At 43.8% G+C, this 20,788-nt stretch overlaps 1 protein-coding gene across 5 annotated transcripts in view; it reads right to left on the reverse strand.

Annotated features, from left to right (window-relative positions):
- SLC16A12 (solute carrier family 16 member 12) overlaps nucleotides 1–20,788 on the reverse strand; it is a 145,582-nt gene that overhangs the window by 29,527 nt on the left and 95,267 nt on the right. For 4 of the 5 annotated variants that reach the window (XM_029609839.1, XM_029609835.1, XM_029609837.1 and 1 more), the window contains one exon: nucleotides 13,745–14,018. In XM_029609839.1, the coding sequence (XP_029465699.1) occupies nucleotides 13,745–13,814 (70 nt within the window). In that variant the 5' untranslated portion in view covers nucleotides 13,815–14,018. Of the gene's footprint in view, nucleotides 1–13,744; nucleotides 14,019–20,476; nucleotides 20,575–20,788 lie in introns of those variants that run through there. The other variant, XM_029609838.1, reaches the window with a different exon arrangement.

Here is a 20,788-nt window from a genome sequence, read left to right on the forward strand (position 1 = left end):
ATTAGGTTGAGCCCTTGGGTGCTGGGGCCAGCTGGACTTACGTGGGGGTGTCTGTAATGATGGAATTCCAGGAGAAAGAGAAGTGCTGGAGAGTAGACACAGTCTGGATCAGTCAACAGAGTATGAAGACCGGTTCCAGGCAAGGTTCGAGGCAGGCGGCGTATCTCATGGTCAGGTTCCAGGCAGGGGTCAAGGCGCTTGCGACTCTATGGGAAGCCAGGGTGCAGGAGGCTCGGCGACAAGGCAGCATGGTGGCAGTGGCATTCGGCCGCGAAAGAGGAGGAGGAGCCAGCGGCATGGGACCACGGACGGCAGCAGCAACCAGCAGCTCAGGGCTGTGAAAGAGGGCAGCGGTGGCTTTCTGCCGTTACCAGGTGTCCCGGGGTAAGAGAGGCCGATCGCGGGATCCTGCAGTCAGCAAGCATAACATATGCACATGCAATTTTCGGCACCTCATAATTTTTTTTGCATCCATTTTACATCTGATCCAAACCAAATGTTCAGATGTTGTCAGGGGTGCACAAACTTCATGGCTGATATACTTTTGGAGGATCCATATATTCCATGAATATATATATTTTCTTCCCACCTGAGCCACACCAAACTTTCAGGCGATAACATGGAGGCCATGAGGTTTCTGACTGGAGGACTTTTATTTTCATTCACATATTCCATGAATATGCATGCACAGTTGTCAACCCCTAATAACTTTGTGTTTTTTCATCCAACCCAATCAAATTTTATGGGGACATCATGGGAGTCCATGAGACTCACGTAAGGAACGTTTTTGGGGAGGATCCATAAATTCCAGGAAACTAAGTGCACAATTGTTTTTCCTTAATAACTTTTTTCTTTTGCATCTATTTTACGTCTGATCCACACCAACATTTTAGGAGACATCAGGGTGTCCATGAGGATCCATATATATTTTCCTGACTTCCTTCACTCTCCTGTGCAGGGACTCGCCCACATGGTTTGGTAGCTCTACAAGGACATTATTTTGTATGTGGACACAAAGCATATTGAGCAATTCCTCACAGGGTGGGCTGGCACTTGTTTCAGTGCAAGTGTTTTATCCTACACACACATTATCCGAATTTGTCTTTAATTCCAAATGTTTACTCTAATTATTCCTAATTGAAGAGAGAATTGCAACTGTCGTTAGATATCCTTAATTCTACCAAAACCTCCCTACTTACTGAAGGCCAAAATGTAGGATTAGCCATTACAGGTGTCATTCCATTAGTTACAGGGATTCCTTTTTCAATTTAAGGTACAAAAATACAGCGCTTTCAAGCCGTTTTAGAAGTTATGGTTTATGAGTATGAGTATGCTTTTAACTAAGTAATTAATGAATTATCACAGCCATATGCAGAACCGAATGGTTATCTGTTATTATCGCAAGGTGGAGTATGTGTTATTGTAAAAGGACAATGTTGTGTTTTCATAGATGATAATTCTGAATTAATGATGGATTTGGTCACCCGTGCCAAGACACAGCGTCTGTCCCCAAGTATGACCAATCACTGGTCTACCTGGTGGGAACAGCTGGTAAACTCCAGGTTTACCAGCCTGGAGTTTAACCTCCAGGTTAACCTGGAGGTTAAACCTTTAACCTGGAGTTAACCTTTAACCTGGAGTTAACCTCCAGGTTAAAGCACTTTCAAGCTTTAACCCGTTCTCTCTATCGTATCTTTCATAATTAATACTTGCCTTTATCTTCCTTCCAGCTTGTTTTTAAGCTTCCAAGTTCTTGACTCCCGTTGATTGTAACTTTGACTTATTCCTATCTATGGTTATTTATTGTTTACCTGAATTGTTCCTTCAGTTATACCCTCTGTTAAATGTAAACCGATCCGATATGGTTATTTACTATGAAGGTCGGTATAAAAAACTGTTAAATAAATAAATAAATAAATAAATAAATAAAAACTGGCTCTTTTGGTCTTCTGACCTTTGAAGCTTGTTGGGTATCCATTAGCAGGCAGGGGCTGATAGACTTTTTGAACTGGGCTCTAGAGGTATGGTGTACATCTCTCTGTATCCTGTAGATGAGCTAGACTTGTTTTTGTGGAGCAGGAGGTGATGGGGTTGCCTTATCATTCTCGTGTCCATGAGGATCCATATATAAGCATGGATCCATGTATTCCATAAAAAAATTACATGTTCAATTGTCCTCTCCAATAACTTTTTGTTTTTCTTCCAATCTACACCAAATGTTCAGGATATCTCAGGAAATTCAAGGTAATCCTTACAAGAATATATATTCTTGATCTATATCTTTCATGACTACATGGCAATTGGCATTATCAAATAATATTTTGGTTTTGCATCCATTCCAAAGTGATCCTGAAAGGGGTGTTCTTCAGAGTTTTTTAAATTTGACACAGCAATGTCTATGTCATTTCATGTCATTTTTTAAACTGAATGAAAGAAAAAAAGCATGAGATTTTGTCTTTTATTTTCTATCGTTTTTTTGTGTGCACTGTTTGAAAGTAATACGCATTGGTTTTCTCAACAAATCTCATAGCCCAAGGGTCTTTGGAGATCCCCTGTCCCATCCACATGCTGCTCCTGGAGGCAGCTGGAGTTCTCTTGGAGCAGTAATATTTGTTGAAAAACCCCCATTTACATATTCCCACCCCAAACTCCTCCCTTTTATTTAAAAAATAGCCCACCCATCTGCTAGCCCCCTATTGCCCATCCTAATCCATCCTCCCAAACCTTTCCCCAGACTTACCAAATTCATTCTGGAGGTCGGCATGGGTGTGACCCTTCCACTTCCAGACCCGGCAACTGCCATTTTAAAAAAATGGTGCCATCCCTTTGCCCTATCATGTGAAAGGAGCTACCCAATGGCAGCAATAACCTCTGTCACATGATAGAGGCAAAGGGCTGGCACTAGAGATGTGAAACGGTTCCGGAATCGTTTCCAGTATCGTGTTTGCAGAACCACGGGAAATCTTTGTTTCCCACGTTCTGACCGCTTTTTTTTTCAGCTGTCCCGAGCCGAAAAAACAAAACCCTCCCCGACCCTTTAAATCTAATTATTTAGAATCCCCCACCCTCCTGACTCCCCCAAAACGTTTCTAAAGTACCTGGTGGTCCAGCGGGGGTCCCGGGAGCGATCTCCTGCTCTCGGGCTGTCGGTTGCCAGTAAACAAAATGGCGCTGATGGCCCTTTGCCCTTACCATGTGACAGGGGCTATCGGTGTCATTGGCCGGCCCCTGTCACATGGTAGGAGCAATGAACAGCTGGCGCCATCTTAAAAAATGGCACAGGCCATCCATTGCTCCTATCATGTGGTAGGGGCGGCCAATGACACCGATACCCTTGTAACATGGTAAGGGCAAAAGGCCATCGGCGCCATTTTGATTAGTGGCAGCCGACGGCCCGAGAGCAGGAGATCGCTCCCGGGACCCCCGCTGGACCACCAGGTACTTTAGCAAAGTTTTTTTTGGGGGGTCGGGAGGATGGGGGATTCTAAATAATTAGATTTAAAGGGTCGAGGTGGGTTTGGGGGGTTTTCTGTATGCCCTTTCTCCCCCCCCCCCAAAAAAAAAACGATAAGAAAACCACACAAAAATGTTGTGGGGTTTTCCTATCACTTTCGGGGACCCCCCCCCCCCCGATACTTGATAGATTTGAAAATATCATACGATATTTTCATCATCAGAAAAATGATTCACATCCCTAGCTGGCACCATTTTTTAAAGTGTCGGCTGTTGGTTCCGAGAATGGAAGAATCGGGAAGATGGGCTAGGGTGGTCAATGGGGGCTAGTAGTTGAGAAGGGTCTATTCTTTAAATAAAAGGGAGGGTTTGGGGGTAGGACAAGTAAACAGGGATTTTCCACCAAATATTACCTTTCTGGGGGAACTTCAGCCATCTCCAGGCATGTTGAGGATCCCTGGAGTCTTACTCATGTTTTTTTCCTTTTTTGTTATTTTTTAGATATCAGGAAACAGCAAATGCTATTTTCCAAAACAAAAAAACAAAACAAAAAAATGTTTGAAACGAAACAATTTTCACTCTGCACACCCCTAGTATTTTTAACCTACTGTCCAAAGGGAGCATGGTTTATGAGATTACTATGTCTTTTGTTCAGGGATTTGATTTTCTGCAGCTCTAGAAAGGGAAACAGATACAAAGAAAGAAAACTGTAATAACAAATTCTTGTGGGAGGGGTAGTTTGGAATACTAGCCCAATCCATAAATTTAACTCTTTGGGGAAGAGGTCACACAATGTTTTTTGCACAAAATTTGGTTTCATGCATTTTTACCTGTGGATTTCTTTCCCTTTCAGATGTTGCAGGAAATTGGATTTTTGGACAGTGGCTATACCTTTTCAGAACTGCACAGACATAGTGACCTACAGGCTTGTTGCACTCTTGTTCACTTTTTTATGAAGCATAAATCTGGCTCTGTAAATACTGAATGCAAATACAAGACACATGATAGATAAAACTGAAGAGACAGAACTAAGAGCAGCCAAATCTCCCTCACAAATTAGGGACAGGGTACATTTACAAGCTTCGCCTACTCACCTACAAATGCACTCTCTGTATTTATTCATTAACTCTCCTCTCTTATCATCCCATATCCCTCCTTATGAACTTCCTCCATCCACTAAGTTGTTCTCTTCTATGCTCTTCTTTTCCATTGCCAACCCCAGATTCTGTGCTTTCTGCCTTGCTATGCCATATGCCTGGAGCAGCCTTCCTGGCCATATTCAAATCAAGCCTAAAAAAGAACTTTTGAAAGCTGCTTTTAAATGTTTTTTTTTTAATTTTCTAGCATTTCAAAGTACATTTAGGTACTGGAGGTTAAGTTTGCACATAAGGCAACAAAGAGTAAAGTGACTTGTCCAAGGCCACAAAGAGCAGCAGTAGGATTTTAACCCTTACTGCGCTGGCTTCTATGAATATACAGGTGTTATCAGATATGGGACAATTTCCTATGGAAAATGCACAAACTTTAGCCCCTGAAACAAGATAATTTAGATAAATAATGCTAATATAACTGTAGATACTACAAGAAAAATATATCATAGTCTGAGCCATGGTGCAGGTTCCACTCATCTTGCCATTAGCTGATTAGCAGAAGCAATATCCTCCACTCTTTATACAAGTCAAACATTTCTAAGGGTTGAAAGCAGTAGAACTAGCTAAATGTCTCAAACTACCAATGTGACTATTTTATGGCTTTATTGCTTTATAATCCTAGGATGTTTCTTTTTTGTCCCTACATATTTACATCCTTGGCTCTTCCTCATCATAGCCTTGTTGATTTTAACCATTTTTTTCTATTATAAATACAGTTCCTGAAATTCTCTTGTCTTTTCTGTGTGAATTGACTAGATTATAAATTCCACAATACAGGGACAGCCTCTTACGTGTATCTGTACAGTGCTGCAAATTTCTAGTAATGCTATAGAATTAGAAATAATTAGCAGTAGTTTAGTTCATTCCCTCTCTGATAAGCCCTAGAGGTTTATTATTTCGAGTACTTATACTCAGTGCCACCAAGCTCCTGAGTTTCTATGGCCATAGCCTATTGCTGAATAATTTACAACCTGCCGAACAATCAACATCCCTAAAGCTTCTCCACCTCTTAATTCAATCATTTGAAGAAAGCTACAAGGTGCTTGCTTTCAGTCTCAGCTATCTCTCTGCTCCTGCTCCAGCCCCTCCCTTCACAAACAGCCTGCAAGAAAGAAGGGAGGGGTGAAGTTGGAGTGGACGCTGGGGTAGATTTTATAAATTTACGTGCGCGCGCGAACAAAAGTACGCTGGATTTTATAAGATACGTGGGTAGCCGCGTGTATTAGAGGTGTGAATCGTGTGATCGATCGTCTTAACGATCGATTTTGGCTGGGGGGGGGTGGGAAATCTTATCATCGGGTTTTTTTGTTTTAAAAAATCGTTAAAAATCGTAAATCGGGGGAGGGCGGGAAAACCGGCACACCAAAAAAACCCTAAAATCCACCCCAAACCTTTAAAAGAAATCCCCCACCCTCCCGAACCCCCCCAAAATGTTTTAAATTACCTGGGGTCCATTGGGGGTTCCCGACGCGATCTCCCTCTCTCTCTCTGGCCATGGCTGCGTTGAGAAATGGCGCCGGTGGCCCTTTGCCCTTATCATGTGACAGGGCAAAGGTAGCGCCGGCGCCATTTTGTTTCCTGGCTCCCGACGTCATGCCTGCTGGAGATCGCCCCCGGACCCCGCTGGACCCCCAGGGACTTTTGGCCAGCTTGGGGAGGGCCTCCTGACCCCCACAAGACTTGCCAAAAGTTCAGCGGGGGTCCGGGAGCGACCTCCTGCATGCGGGCCGTATTGCCAATCTTCAAAATGGCGCCGGCGCTACCTTTGCCCTCACTATGTCATACGGGCGACGTATGGGGGTCTATAGTCGCGTCGGGACCCCCCCACTGGACCCCAGGTAATTTAAAACATTTTGGGGGGGTTCGGGAGGGTGGGGGATTTCTTTTAAAGGTTCGGGGTGGGTTTTAGGGTTTTTTTGGTGTGCCGGTTTTCTCGCGCCCTATTTAACGATACAATACAAATGCCCCTGACGATAAATCGGGGGCATTTGTATTGTATCTGCATTCTAACGATTTTGGACGATTTTAAAATTATCTGACGATAATTTTAATCGTTCAAAAACGATTCACATCCCTAGCGTGTATCTTATAAAATGCGGGGTCGGCGCGCTAGGGGGTGCACATTTGTGCAACCTGCGCACGCCAAGCCCGGCTCCATCTCATGCATTGTGAGATGAGAATACAGGAAGTGCTAGCACTGGGCATGTTGAATACCATGGGGCCAGCACTTGAGGAGGAGTTGTCCGATGGGCTTCCTCTTCTGTTGTGGCCTTCTTTATTGCCACCAGTGGGACTGGGTCCACTGGCAGCACCATAGGCATCCTGATTTTCCGCTGCCGGCGGGATTGGATCTACACATGGTACCAGGGGCCTCCTGCTTCTTCTGCTGCCGGTGGACTTAATCCAATCGGTGGCACCTTGCGACTCTACTGCTGGTGGGATCGGGTGCACCAGTGGCAACACGGGTCTGTCCCTGCTCCTGAGGCCACCCCACCAGGTGTGCCTTCCTGTGCAATTACACGGTTTGCACACCCAGTGCCACCGGGCCTGCCTCTGTAATTCAATGCGCTGGTTGGCCCTAAGTTTGGCACCATATTGTAATGTAAGATGGTGACGTCTAAGGGCCAGCCGGTGCCATTTTCTTACACGGCTTCCTACAGGGATGCATCGTTGCGAACAGGCTAAGTGGGGGCCAGGGTGGTTTCTGGCACTGAAACTTTTTTTTGGAGGGGAAGGAGATACATGGGGGCCTGCAGAGGCCCTATATTATTTTTGTTTATTGGTATTTTTCATGCTTTTTAATTTTTAATGTTTATTTTGTATCTGTAAGGGGCAGAAACAAAATAAACATGAAACAACATGGCAATCTTGACCTTCCCCCTGAAAATTAAATCGAAAATAGGATGAAAGTTTTTAGGCCTCTTGTTTCGTTGTGTTAACATAAGAAACATGTTATTATTTTATCATTATGTATGTTTTTTATGTTCACTGCCCAGGCCTTTTTGTGTTGGGCAATTCACAAATTTTAATAAATGTAAATGTAAATGTAGGCAGCACATCCCTAGTATATAATGGCAATTAATCTTTTGATTTGGTTTCTTTATTCTTCCCAGCTGTCACTCTCTTCTATTATTCTCTTACATTTTTATGTATTTGTCTTTCTTACTTTCCTTATCTCAATTTATTTTAATTTTTTGTTTCAAGTTTTTAATGCAGTCTCTTTAATAATTTTTCTTTCAGGTTGAGAATCAAGAAACTTTATGGATATGACAATTTGTACATATTGTCAAAGTAGTTCAAAGCCATTTCTACAGGTAAAGCCATGCTTTAGCCATGGAAATGGGCTTTTACAAAATTTCCAGCACAATATATGGGTGAAAGTACCCTGGTAGGGTCTGTAGATTGTATTTTCAAGGGCAGGGTTAGGGAGAGTTTTGACTTATGCATATAGGGGTAGATTTTCAAAGGGTTACGCGCGTAACCCCGAAAAGCTACCCCAAGCTGCCCCTGCGCGCGCCGAGCCTATCTTGCATAGGCTCGGCAGCACGCGCAAGCCCCAGGATGCGCGTATGTCCCAGGGCTTCGACAAAGGGGCGGGAAGGGGGCAGGTCCGTGGGCATGGTGGCAGTCCGGGGGTGGGTCCATGGGCAGGTCCGGTGGTTCTCCCACCTAGCTGGCATAGGAATTCTGTACAGAGGCCTGGCTGGACTTGTCCAACAAGTCTTGTTTTTTGGGATTGCAAGCCAGCTATTTTTGTGGTTCATGGGCCTTTGCCACAACATGGTTTGCCACTTGGGTCGTCCTTCGGGCTGCACAATGTTGAGACCTCTAATGCTAGGGAAGGCACAGGGACAGGCTCGGTCATCAATTTAAATTCTCCGCCATTACAGCAGTTAGATTATTAATGGATGTTGCCACTGTTGTCTGAGCCTGTGCCTGCGCTGTCATCTGGGCACGCAGGGCCTGGGTTTGCACATTGACAGCCCCTCCTCAGGCGCACTAGCTCTGCCCGTATCTGGGGTAGCTGGACATGATGTCTCCAACCAGCACCAAACAAACCCTCCTCACTCAAAAAATTATTTTCTTCTGGACTATAAGAGATTAACTTTTTGTTTAATATTTATCCTGTTATACCTTAATTCACAATTGTTAAGAAAATGTACTCTTTGAATTTTGTAAACCGTTGTGATGGCTTCACCGAATGACGGTATATAAAACTCAACAAATAAATAAATAAGTTAGATGTCTAGTGCTGAAACTCAATGCTAAGCTCCTAACTATGGCCCAGATTTTTCATTCCACGACCAGAAAAGGGGCAGGAGTGCGATAGTGTGCACCCGGTTGCATCGCAGAGGTGCGTTTTCACCCGCCTCAGTTGCAGCGCACACTATCATCCCGTAGCGCCCCTGCAAAAGGCGCAAAAGGTGCTACTGCCAGCAATAATGTGCAAAACATTATCGCCCGCCTGCAACGGCCCCAAATATTTAATCCCGCCCAAACCCTTCCCTTTTCCCGTATTTAAATGTTATCGTCGCGATGCAGTTGTTAGGGCGTTGTCGCACGAGATAAGGCCATAACGTACCCGATGACAGCCCATCGCATTTCGAAAAATGACCCCTTTTGTTTCCCCACCCATAAGTCTGCCCCTGTAATCATCCACATTTCAGGGGCCTAAATTTGGGAACTCAGCTCTACTAAATTTTCAAAAGGGCCAATTTAGGATTCTAGGAGCCTAGTCCCTTAAGCTTCCCTCCGTAGCTATCCCCTTGTTTTTCTTCTTCTTGTGTTTAATCTTGCCTGCATTTCTCATAGCCTTCATAGAGTCTGTAAAAATTGTGTATACTTGTAATTAAAACATGGTCAAAGTTTGCTTAAATAACCAGTTTTTTCAATGTCTGTACCCCCCATAGTACTGCTCTTAGGCGCTCCCCCTTTTACCTCAGAATTGTACAGTTCTGTAAAATTGTTATTATTGTACATTTTTCATGGCCTTACTTTGTTCACATAATAAGGTTATGCACCATCTGTACCTCGCAATGGTACTGTTCCTATCTGTTCTTCTCTAACTTACTTATTTCCCTTCTGCCGCCTCCATCTCATCGCTTCTAGTGCCGGCAGAAATTAGCGCCTACCTTTGGGTAGGCGCTAATTTCTTAAAGTAAAATGTGCGGCTTGGCTGCACATTTTACTTACTGAATTGCACAGGAATACCAAATAGGGCCATCAACATGTATTTGCATGTTGCGGGCGCTATTAGGTTCTGGGGGGTTGAACGCGCGTTTTCGACCCCTTACTGAATAAGGGGTAACGCTAGCGCGTTGAAAACGTGCGTCCAATCAAGGGTTAACAGTGCGCTCCATTGGAGCACACTTTACTGTATCGGCCCGATGGTTGGCAAATTTAGGAAAAACTGTTAAATGCTTCATATGCTGCAATACCACTAGAAGACCATGGGATGGCATGTTGGGTGCGTGAGCAGTATAAGAGTATTGATAATGTGATTTGGGAAAACGTGAGCATGTTTTCTTAAAGGTTTGGGTTTCTCTGATTGGTTGCTGAAAGAAAAGCAAGCAGTATAAAGGGGGAAAGTTTAGGTGGGGATTTTGCCCTTTCCTCCCTTGCTCTTGTCTGTAGGTAGGGATGAGGGACCTCCAGATATATGATTGACTGGAGTACTGTTTGTGAGCTGGGAGGCCCAGGGACCCTCCAAGGGGAGGCCTGCGCCATCTTAAAAAATGGCGCAGGCCATCCATTTCTCCTACCATGTGACAGGGGCCAACCAATGGCACCGATAGCTCCTGCCCACGGTAAGGGCAAAGGGCCATTGGTGCCATTTTGATTAGTTGCAGCCGACGGCCCGAGAGGGGGAGAACGCTCCCAGGATCCCGCTGGACCACCAGGGACTTTTGGTAAGCCTTGGGGGGGGGGGGGGTTTGAGCAAGTCTTGGGGGGTCGTGAGGGTGGGGGGTTGCAATTAATTAAATTTGAAGAGTTGGGTGGGTTTGGGTTTTGTTTTTTTTAATGTGCCCTTTCTCTCCCCCCCCTCCCGAAATATGATAGGAAAACCACACGAAATTTTGTGGGTTTTATCGTTTTTGTCGCCCCCCCCCCCAAAAAAAAAATGCAACAAAATAGGAAATATCGTCTCTATTTCCTATTTCGTTGCAAACGAATGCACATCCTTAATTATTACACCAATTTATCCCAATGGATGATCAGAATTATGGAGGGAAGTGAAAGGAATCTAAAGGGAACCGGAGTATGGTTGATAGACTATCACCATTAAGGTCCTTTTCAACATCTGAAAGACCATGTCAAGAACCCATGCTATAAATTTGGGAAGAGACGACCCTTACACAACAGAGAAGTACCATTCCATCATTTTATGTACCTGGTCCAAACGAGAGTCAGATATTCAAATTCTGATGTTATCGCAATAACAGCAAACACAATATTCCAGACACTTTGTGAAGTAGCACAAAATTCCATAAAAAAGACTCTCAAAGTATATAGCAGACCTGCCATATCATAGCAGCATTAACTCCTAGAACTCAAATAGAAATAATCCTACCTATGAAAAGCGAGCAAAGCAAACATTACATAGGGAATGAGAGAACATCAACACACCTCCTACTGGAAAAAGAGAACAAGCCAGACTGCTATAGATCTCTACAGAGAAACTACACACTAGCATAATCCTTCACTTCGCTATACGCAGAACTCATATCAACACTCACCTGATAAACATTAAGAGTCTACAAATTAGAAACAGAACCTTGCAGTCAAAAACTGAACTGAAAATCCAAGAAACCAGACTCTGTACACAGTACAACACTGGAGAAAGAGAAACAGAAATGCATTTCCCCTTATACCAATCAAAATAGAAAGCCATAAGAAATACACATTCCCAAATTTGACATATTCCTATCACTAAAAACTGAAAATAAAATGCTTTTATTTTATCTTTGGGCATTTTATTTTTCTAATCTGGTGGTTCAGGTCTGTTTTTTTCACTTTCCTTTTCTTCTAAGTCCTTTTCCAGGGTCTCCTTTTTATTTTCTATTTCTTCTCTCCTCCTGTCTTCTTCCCTTCATTCCCTGTATCTCTGACATTGATCTTTCGGTTTCATCTTTTTTCTCCATTTCTCTCTTCTCTACCTCTCTGTCCTCTCAGAGCTAAATTTCAACTCTCCTTCTCCCTCTCTAAATCTTCAGGTCTTAGTCTCCTTCTTTTCACTTCTCACCAACCTATCCTATCAGCTTTCCATCTCCCACGCTCACCAGCATCCCCAGCCCTACTATACTCTTTCTCTCCCTCCATCTCCAGCTTCTATTCACCCTCTTCCACATACTCCCTAGTCCTTCCATTTCCATTCTGTGTATTCAAGCCTTCCTATCCTGAGCCTTATTTTGGCTTCCTTGACCTCTCATCCTGTCACTAGGTCCAGCTCCTTTCCTATCATTCATCCCTTTTCTTCTGTCTCTTAACCCTTATTCAGTTTTCCATTCCCCTTCCACCTGCTTCCCAGCTTCCCCATTTCCACCCTCTCTCACCCCCTTCCAGGACCTGGTCCTTTACTCTGTCTCTCATCATCTCCACAGCCTCCATCTCTTTCCATTGCTTTTTAACCCCTCCCCAGCCTTTCCAGATCCTTGATACCTTCTCCCCACCCATCCCCACCTTTCTGCACTCTGTCTCATATTTCCCAGCTCATCTAACACATTCCTACTCATACCCACTCCCCAATCACCTAGGCAATCTCTCCAAATAATCTCTGAGTTCCCACTCTCCTTCCAATCCCTGAGTCCATGCTTTTCTACTCTTCCAATTCTTTCTCATCTCTTTCCTCTTGCCAGCCCCCTCTCTTTCTTTCTCCTTTTTCCTCACACTCTCCCCTCTCATTTATCTCCTTCCCCCTTTACCCTCTTTTCACTTCCCCATCTTTCTCCTTCCCTTCTCCCTTACTACCAATTTCCTCCTTCACATCTTACTCCTCCTCCCCCTTATCATTTCCTTCCCCATTTCTCATCCTCCTTCCCAATCCTCTCCTTCCCCTATCTACCCCACCTTTCCTCTCCTTCATATCACTTGCCTCTCCTCCCAGCACTCTCTCCTCCTATCATATTCCTCTTTCCCATCTCTTTCCTTCCCCCTCCCCTTCTCCTTACATAAGAACATAAGAAATTGCCATACTGGGTCAGGCCAAGGGTCCATCACGCCCAGCATCCTGTTTCCAACAGAGGCCAAACCAGGCCATATCTCTCTCTTCCCCTTCCTTCTTCTCATTACTCTCCCCTATCCCTCTCTTTCCCCATTTTTCCCCATCCTTCCCATCTTTCTCTTCCTTCACGCTCCTTCTTCTCTTCTCTCTTCTTCCTCTCTGAGTATCCCCTGAAAAAACGTTCTCTTTCCCAGCTTCCCCTCTTCATTTTTCTATCACTTCCCTCCTCTCTCTCTCTGTTCTTCTCATATAGTCACCCCCAATCTATAAGCTCCCAGGTGGCTCGAGAGGCAAGGTAGCAGTGTGCCATGTTGTCTGCTCCCTGGGTCTGTTGTCAGCATGGACAATGGAGCAACCACTGCAGCACGGGCTGCAGGGACTCAGAATATGTGCACTGCTGTTGGTCCCTGTGGCCCCTTCTTTCTCTTCTCATGCACTTCTGCTTTAAAAAAGGAAGTGCAAGTAGAGGGAGGAGGGGGCCCATGGAGGTTAGCAGCATGGCACATGTTGATTCCCTGTATCTCGCATTACAGTGACTGCTTGTTGTCCATTCTGAGCTGCTAATCCTCCCTGTTGGGCCAATTGGAAGCCAGGTGGCAAGTCATTTTTGTGGGTGGGGGTGGGGGAGGATTTGCCAACCCTTGCCCTCCTCCTTATAGCAATTCCATTAATCAATAGTGACTGAATTGGGCCCCTAAGCATTTATCTTGGAAACAGAGGGTTAACTACCAAGCATATCTGTTTATCCAAGATGTGTTTTTTACCCCTACTGTTAATCTTTTGATACCAAAAGTGTAAAGAAGCAAAATTGTTTCCTGCATATCACCTTGGGCCTGTAGGTTAGATAATCAATTAAGCTGAATGAATGAATGAATGAATGAATGAATGAATAAATAAATAAATAAATAATTGCACACACCTGGTGACTGCCCTGGTACAGACGGTGACAAGAAAGCAACCAGCAACAACCATCCAGCCCCAGCCACCATCTGGAGGAGCTGTGTGCAGACTCATCTGTGGCTGGACCATGACTGTGATGCTGCTGCTGCTCTTCTTCTGTCCAAAGCTGGCACCAACACAAGTCCACAACACACTTCAGGAGTTGACTCCACTCCCTGGGTCAGATGGAAATTTTGAACAACTTGTAGAATCTTCATGGGACATTATCTCATGTAACAGCTCTTATTTGCCATCTGGAAAAAGGAATAATAAAAAACTGAGTGATTAATTAAATTATATTTGGTTTACCTACAAAAACACCTTATTTTTCAACAAGTACCCAAAGTAATATGAATTCTCTATTGACAAGTATGCATGAATTAGTCATTATGTGTAGGTAACATCATCCAACAAAGACCCAGCTCTTAGAGCTCAATAAAGATGTAACTGAGCATGTGTGGGAGCTCCTATGTGCACACACTACCTCGTGAGCCCTCAGTCTGTCTTCATCTGAGCTACCACATGGACATGTCTTGAATTTTTTTCTAACTTGGGACCTACTGCTCTGATCTGCCTTGTTGCATTCTAATTTGTTTCTGATCTTGCCTCAACAACCTATCAAACAGAAAATAAAAAGATGTGAAAAAGCATGGAAAAACCAAAGGCCTGTTGTAAGCGAGTTTTAGGCTTGCATCTGTTAGCACCAGATGTTCATCACAAATACATATTTCACCTCCTATTGATGTTTGGGCATTGACCACACCTCCTCCAATTACAGCTGTGGTTGTATGTCCCCTCCTAGGGTGCAGCATTACTGCAACTGGAAGCACGGCTGGCGTGACCATTAGGCAGGACTAGGTAGTTGCCTAGGGTTGTGTTCAAAAAGAGGGAGAGAGAGAGAACTGTAAGAGGGAGACCGTAACTGTCAGAGGGGCACATTCAACTCAGGGTAGGTGGGTTTGGGGGGTTGTGTTACATTGATCTGCCTAGTGCAAGGGCCAGTGCTACAGACCCTTGCACTGGCCCTGACTGGAAGATGAAGGCCCTAGGAAAGTGACAGAAGGTACTTATGCCTCTGCATGAGGCTGAGTAGTGAAGCCCCTCTTCGTCAAGGAGGAAAGTGTCTTCGGGTTCCCGGTGCAAGAAGTCAAAGTATGAAGTTTCCCCCTTTGATCCTGCAAGCATGGGAAGGCTCCCCACCCTATGGCACCATCTCAGACCATGAAATGAGTATGGCGCAGAAGCCTGAAGCCCTGGAGGAGGCACAGAAAAAAGCACCTAGGTGGCACAAGGGATCCCCTTCAGGACTGACCCCTTGGAGCTGAAGAGAAGACAGACACAACTGGTGCAGGGCTCCACTAGAGTGGGCCCCTCCTCGACACTGAGGTAGACATAACCTAATCAACCCAGTTGCCATCTCTGTTCATGGTGCAGAAGATCCCCACCTGTTTTATCTAAACGTCAATCTGACCATGGTGCTGTCCATGTCACCAGCACAGAGCTTGCATTCCAAAGCATAGTCAACATATTTGGCACAGCAAATCACAGAGCCATTAGTGATGTTAGAGTGGAACACTTTCATGCATACATCCAAGAGTCCCGTGATGGATATCATGGCATGGAAGGAGCTACCAGCGCCATCTCTGGAGCAAGATGCTAGTTGGGAGTTGTCAACATAACAAGCATGGAGTGCCTCAGAACTAGTCACCATTATAGCAAAAGTGGCTATGGCAACGGGTTTCTCTTCAGCTTTACCGTCAACCCTGAGTGAGGATAAGCTGATATGGGTTTCTGAAGAGGATGTCTCATCTACATCTCTGACTCAGAGAGTTCCCCAACTAGTGGGAGCCTATTTATCGGTGCTAATAAAGAATTTCCTTGCCTTCTTAAACTTTGAAGAGAGAAATTGCAATCTTTCCTGCTCAAAATGATGGAAATTTTTCCACCTAGCCAGGCTTCTCCAAATTCCATACTGGTGTTTTCTCCAACTCAAGAGCTTCCGATCACCATGAGATTGATAGATTCTCCTCCTCTAGGAGAGTGCATTCATTTTTAATAAAAGCCAAAAATACAACAAATGAGGCCATTTTCAGTTTATTGTGAATAGAACAAACCAAAAATAGCTTCCTACAAAAATTCCCATTTTCAGATATATTCAGATTTGTGGCATTTAAAAAAACAGACCTCCAGTGGCCCTAGCTGAGCCAACCTGGTGCTGAAGTCTAGCCCTCTAGTTGGGGCCCAGCACCAAGGCCTAGCCCTAGGTCAGAGCCTGGCACCAAGGCATAGGCCTGAGCTAGGCCCACTGCCAAGGCCTAGGCCCAGGCTGGGCATTTCTCCTCCTGGTCTTGGTGCTTGAAAAATTGTGCATTCTACCTGAAGGAAGGCAGCAAAGTGACATCACTTTGGCACCATCCTCCAGGTGGACCACATCATTTTTTAAGCACCAGGACTGGGAGGAGCATCTGGATGCCCAGGCCTAGGCCTTGACGCTGGACCCAGTACAGGCCTAGGCCTCGGCTCCAGACCTAAGTCTCAGTGCTGAGCCCAGACTTCAGTGCTAAGCTCAGCCCAGGCCTAGGCCTCAGTTCCAGACCCAGTTTGGACCTAGGCTTTGGTGCAGATTCATCACTGAGCCTGGCCCAGGTCTAGGTCTAGGCTTCCCAGGCAGTATTTTTGCCTGGGAAGGCCCAGCCAGAGCCACCAAGGCCAGTTTTTATCATTTTTTGTTTGTTTGTTTTGGAAATTTGTTTCTTGTTTTATTTAATATGTATTTTGGTTTGGCAAATGAACCGAATTAAAAAAAAAATTAACTGAATTAAATAAAAAGAAAAGAAAAAAAAATCCAAAACGAAAAAATGAACCAAACCAAAAGGTTTAGGTCTGTTCTGAGTTTCTCCCAGACATTTCACCTCCAGACCAACAAAGGTCTTTCCTTTGGTTGCCTTCCTCATCATTGGGGTTTATTTATTTATTTTAATTTATTTATTTGTTAACTTTTATTTACCGACATTCGTGAAGCACATCATGCCGGTTTACAATGAACTCAGGCGGGAAATACAATAAAACAATATAACATTAATAACAATAATACAATGAACCAAAGGAGCAATAAAATAAGGGAGGATAGGGGAAGGATAGGCAGGGTAGGCGGGACAAGGGGAGGGAGGGAGGGTAGGGGGGTAGGAGGGGTGTGGGAGGGAGGGGATGAGGAGGGGGTTGTAGCTTAATGTTCCCTCATGGTCAGGAGATGAGGAAGACTCCATGGAGATTCCATCTGATCCCTTTCCAGACTTAGCACAGCATACTTCTCCTCCAGAGAATCTCTGCTTCTCCAGATTCTTGGATAAGTTAGCAAAGACTATCGGTTTCTGAAAAGAACAGAAATTTTTCGGGCTCCTTCCAGCGGATTCTGCAGGACCTTTAAAGGAGGATATGGCCGATGCTTACATTATGCATTCTAGTTGTCTGGAAGCTGGACTTGAAACATAGACTACAGGCCACCCCAAGATTTGGAGTTGTTCAGTTACCGCACAACTCTGTCGTGGTGGAATTGGTGTTAACACATACTAATCGCACTCATAATCACTCTAGCATACCCTCAGGGAAGGTCCCATAAGGTTGCATTGGGAAGATGGTCTTCCAGAGTTCCATGCCGAGTACCTGGATTGTAGCTCACCAACTCCACTTGATACAGTATTTCTATGAATGTGTCCAGAAGCTAAAACTCTTGACAGAATTGTCAGATCCAGAACAGACAGACTTCTGTTGAGCAGTGGAAGATATATAGAAGAATGTGAGATGTACCTTACCCATTTTGTATACAAATCTTTTGATACTGTGGTCATTTATTTATTTAACAACTTTTTTATACCGACATTCGTGGGTACATCATATCGGTTTACAATGAACTAAGAGAAATACAGAGGGGGGAGGGGAGCAACAACAAGGGGGGAAGCTTAACAAGGCAAAAGGTTCAAAGGAATAAATAAATGCAAGCTACAGCATTATATAACATTATATAAAGTAGTATAGAATACAATAGATGAATAACATAATAATAATAATAGCATGTGGATAGTTTGAGCGGAAGATCTGTAAGACCTATGTTGGGAATGCCTGCTTAAAGAGCCAGGTCTTTAGCTTTTTTCTAAATGTGTACAGGCAGGGCTCAATGTGGAGTTCAGTGGGCAGAGCATTCCAATAGGTGGGTCCTGCAACAGAAAGCGCTCGCTCCCTCGTGGTGGTGAGATGAGCCTTCTTGAGGGAGGGGGTGTGAAGGATACCTTTGTGGGTTGTTCTAGTGGGGCGATTGTGAAGGATGAAGCGGAAAGGCTCTTCAAGCCAATTGGAGTTGTGGTTATATAGGGTTTTGTGGATGATGGTAAGCGTTTTGAAGAGGATATGTGAGGGTATAGGGAGTCCTTGAGGACAGGGGTTATATGGTTGGATTTGCGGGAATTGGTGAGGGTTCTAACTACTGCATTCTGCAACATTTGAAGCGGTTTGATGGTGCTGTATGGAAGGCCCAGAAGTAGGGAGTTGCAGTAATCCATTTTTGAACAGATGGTCGCTTGTATGACTGTGCAGAGATCATGTGAGTGGAGTAGAGGTTTGAGTTTCTTCATAACATGGAGCTTATAGAAGCCTTCTTTTAGGATTGTGTTGATGTATTTTTTAAAATTTAGTTGATGGTCAATCATGACACCGAGATCACGTACTGATGGCTGCATAGAGGTCAAGTTGAATGAGGGGTCGCTTGCAAGGGTTAGCCTAGGATTCTGTGTGTTGGATATGAAGAGCAGCTCGGTTTATTTAGTGTTGAGTGAAAGGTGGAGGTTTGTGAGGAGGGTGTTTATGGAGGAGGGACATTTTCCCCCAAATTTTAGGGATTTGGTAATGGATTCTTGTATAAGTATGAGGATTTGGACATCATCAGCGTATATGAAAAATTTGAGGCCTAGGTCAGAGAGGAGATAGCAGAGGGGTAACAGGTAAATATTGAAAAGGGTGGAGGAGAGAGAAGAGCCTTGTGGGATGCCTTGGGAGAGGGGGATATGTGAGGATTCAGAATTTCCAATTTTTACAGTGTATTGTCTATTGGACAGGTATGATTTAAATCAGAGGTAGGCTGAACCTGATATGCCTATGTCTGATAGACGATCAAGGAGGAGGTTGTGGCTTATTGTATCAAACGCTGCAGAGATGTCAAGGAGGGCGAGAATGTAACATTGACCTTGATCTAGTCCTTTGAGAACAGAGTCTGTGAGTCTGTCATGACACTGGCGGCTTCTATAGGGGCCCAAAGGCTATTGTGGTTCTGGTGAGCAGCCTTCGAGAAGACGGGCATAATTATCTCATGGAAGTGCCCTCTACAGGAGACAACATGTTCAGTGTCAAAGTTCATTCTACAGTTCATTCTACAGTCATTATCAGCTGTAATGGGTGACCAATCAGCTCCTGCCCAATGTAAATATTTCTTTTACAAGTGCCTATTCTTCTAGACATTCCTTCTATTATTTTCAATGTCATGGAGTTTTTCCCACTCTTCAGGACCAGCAGCTTCCTGCTCAAGATTAGCAGAGGGAAAGGTGTCAGCCCAAGGATCAGCAGCAGCTGCAGCCTAAGCAAGACACCAGTTTTTGATGACTCTGAGACCCGCCTTCCTACTTCCTCTGATGGAGGGAAGAGGCCTTCGATCTGGAGTGGCTTCAAATCAAAGAATGCACAGGTCCAGAAAATTGTGAAGTATGGCTACCATTTCCCTTTTTGTACCCTTCTCCGACTCAATGGATTTCAATCTTCATCTCCAGCCCTTCTTAGTCTACTCAACTGCAACTGGAGGTGGAGTCACTCTGAAAGCTGGATCCGTATTGGTGTGATCAGATGACATCATCCACACATAATAGCTAATTTATCCTGCTGTCTATAGAGAACCGTGTTTGCAGGTAAGCAAATACTATTGTAATTATTCGGTGATATATACATTTTGTGCTCTGACACTAGACAGGATCTGTGGCACACCTATGGATATTTTTGTAAGTTTCATTTAGGTCCTAGAATGCACAAGGAAATGTACCCTAAAGTCACAATTTTATACACTAATGCTGAACTCAAAAATATTTTCTTTCTCAAGAAAACACGAGATAAACATCCATTCAGATTTTGGAATCCCACAGACATAACAGACCACAGATCTCACAAGAATTAAGCTAAAATTAGCTTATTTGGTTTTAATTGGTTATCATACAAATGCACACTGCTAGGATGAATACTGAGTTGAAAGCATTTCCATCAGCTGTAAATCAGTAACAAGGAATTCATAATCTGCTACAGTAAGCATTTTGATGATCCATGGAATCAGGTTATAATTTTGCTACTACCATATGTTCTGTCCATGCACATAAAAATATGTATTATATGCTTCTATTTTTTCTGCTTAATGGTTAAGCATCGTTGATTGTTCTAAAAGATAAGCAATCATTCAATTACCATCTAAAGCACTGTATATACTCTATAATGCAATGTTTAACACCTTATGTCAGTTCTACCCACAAGCAATTGCAAAACCATGTTGTTCTATGTTTTAACATTAAATTTGTTTAAATCTTTTTTTTAACCTATAAAAGAAAACTTTCTGTGTTTTTCTTTTGTTTCACTTAAATAGGCATAAACCATCCTTTCTGGTTGAAATCCACAGTATTATACTCACTGCATATAGTTATTCTTCTTTAAAAGCATGCTCTGTCATGAGTTGTTTTACAGCAAAGTCTATTATAAATTACTCTGCCATTTCTCCCCATCTCATTCTACAAGATGTTTGCTCTGAAAAAAAAGGACAAATTGTTGCAGTCTTGTCTGTATCTAGGTTTTCATAGGGCCTGTTAGTTTTGTCTTAACTTTCAAAGCAAAAATCCTTATTTGTGTTAGCTTGTCCATCTTTTTCCTGTCTGTTTCTCTTGTGTTTGCAGATTTAATGGTGAGTAATGCTGCAATACAATTTGTAAAGGCACTTTAAAAACAT

The sequence above is a fragment of the Rhinatrema bivittatum genome, chromosome 7 (genome assembly GCF_901001135.1).
Source record: "Rhinatrema bivittatum chromosome 7, aRhiBiv1.1, whole genome shotgun sequence".
Classification (NCBI taxonomy): domain Eukaryota; kingdom Metazoa; phylum Chordata; class Amphibia; order Gymnophiona; family Rhinatrematidae; genus Rhinatrema; species Rhinatrema bivittatum.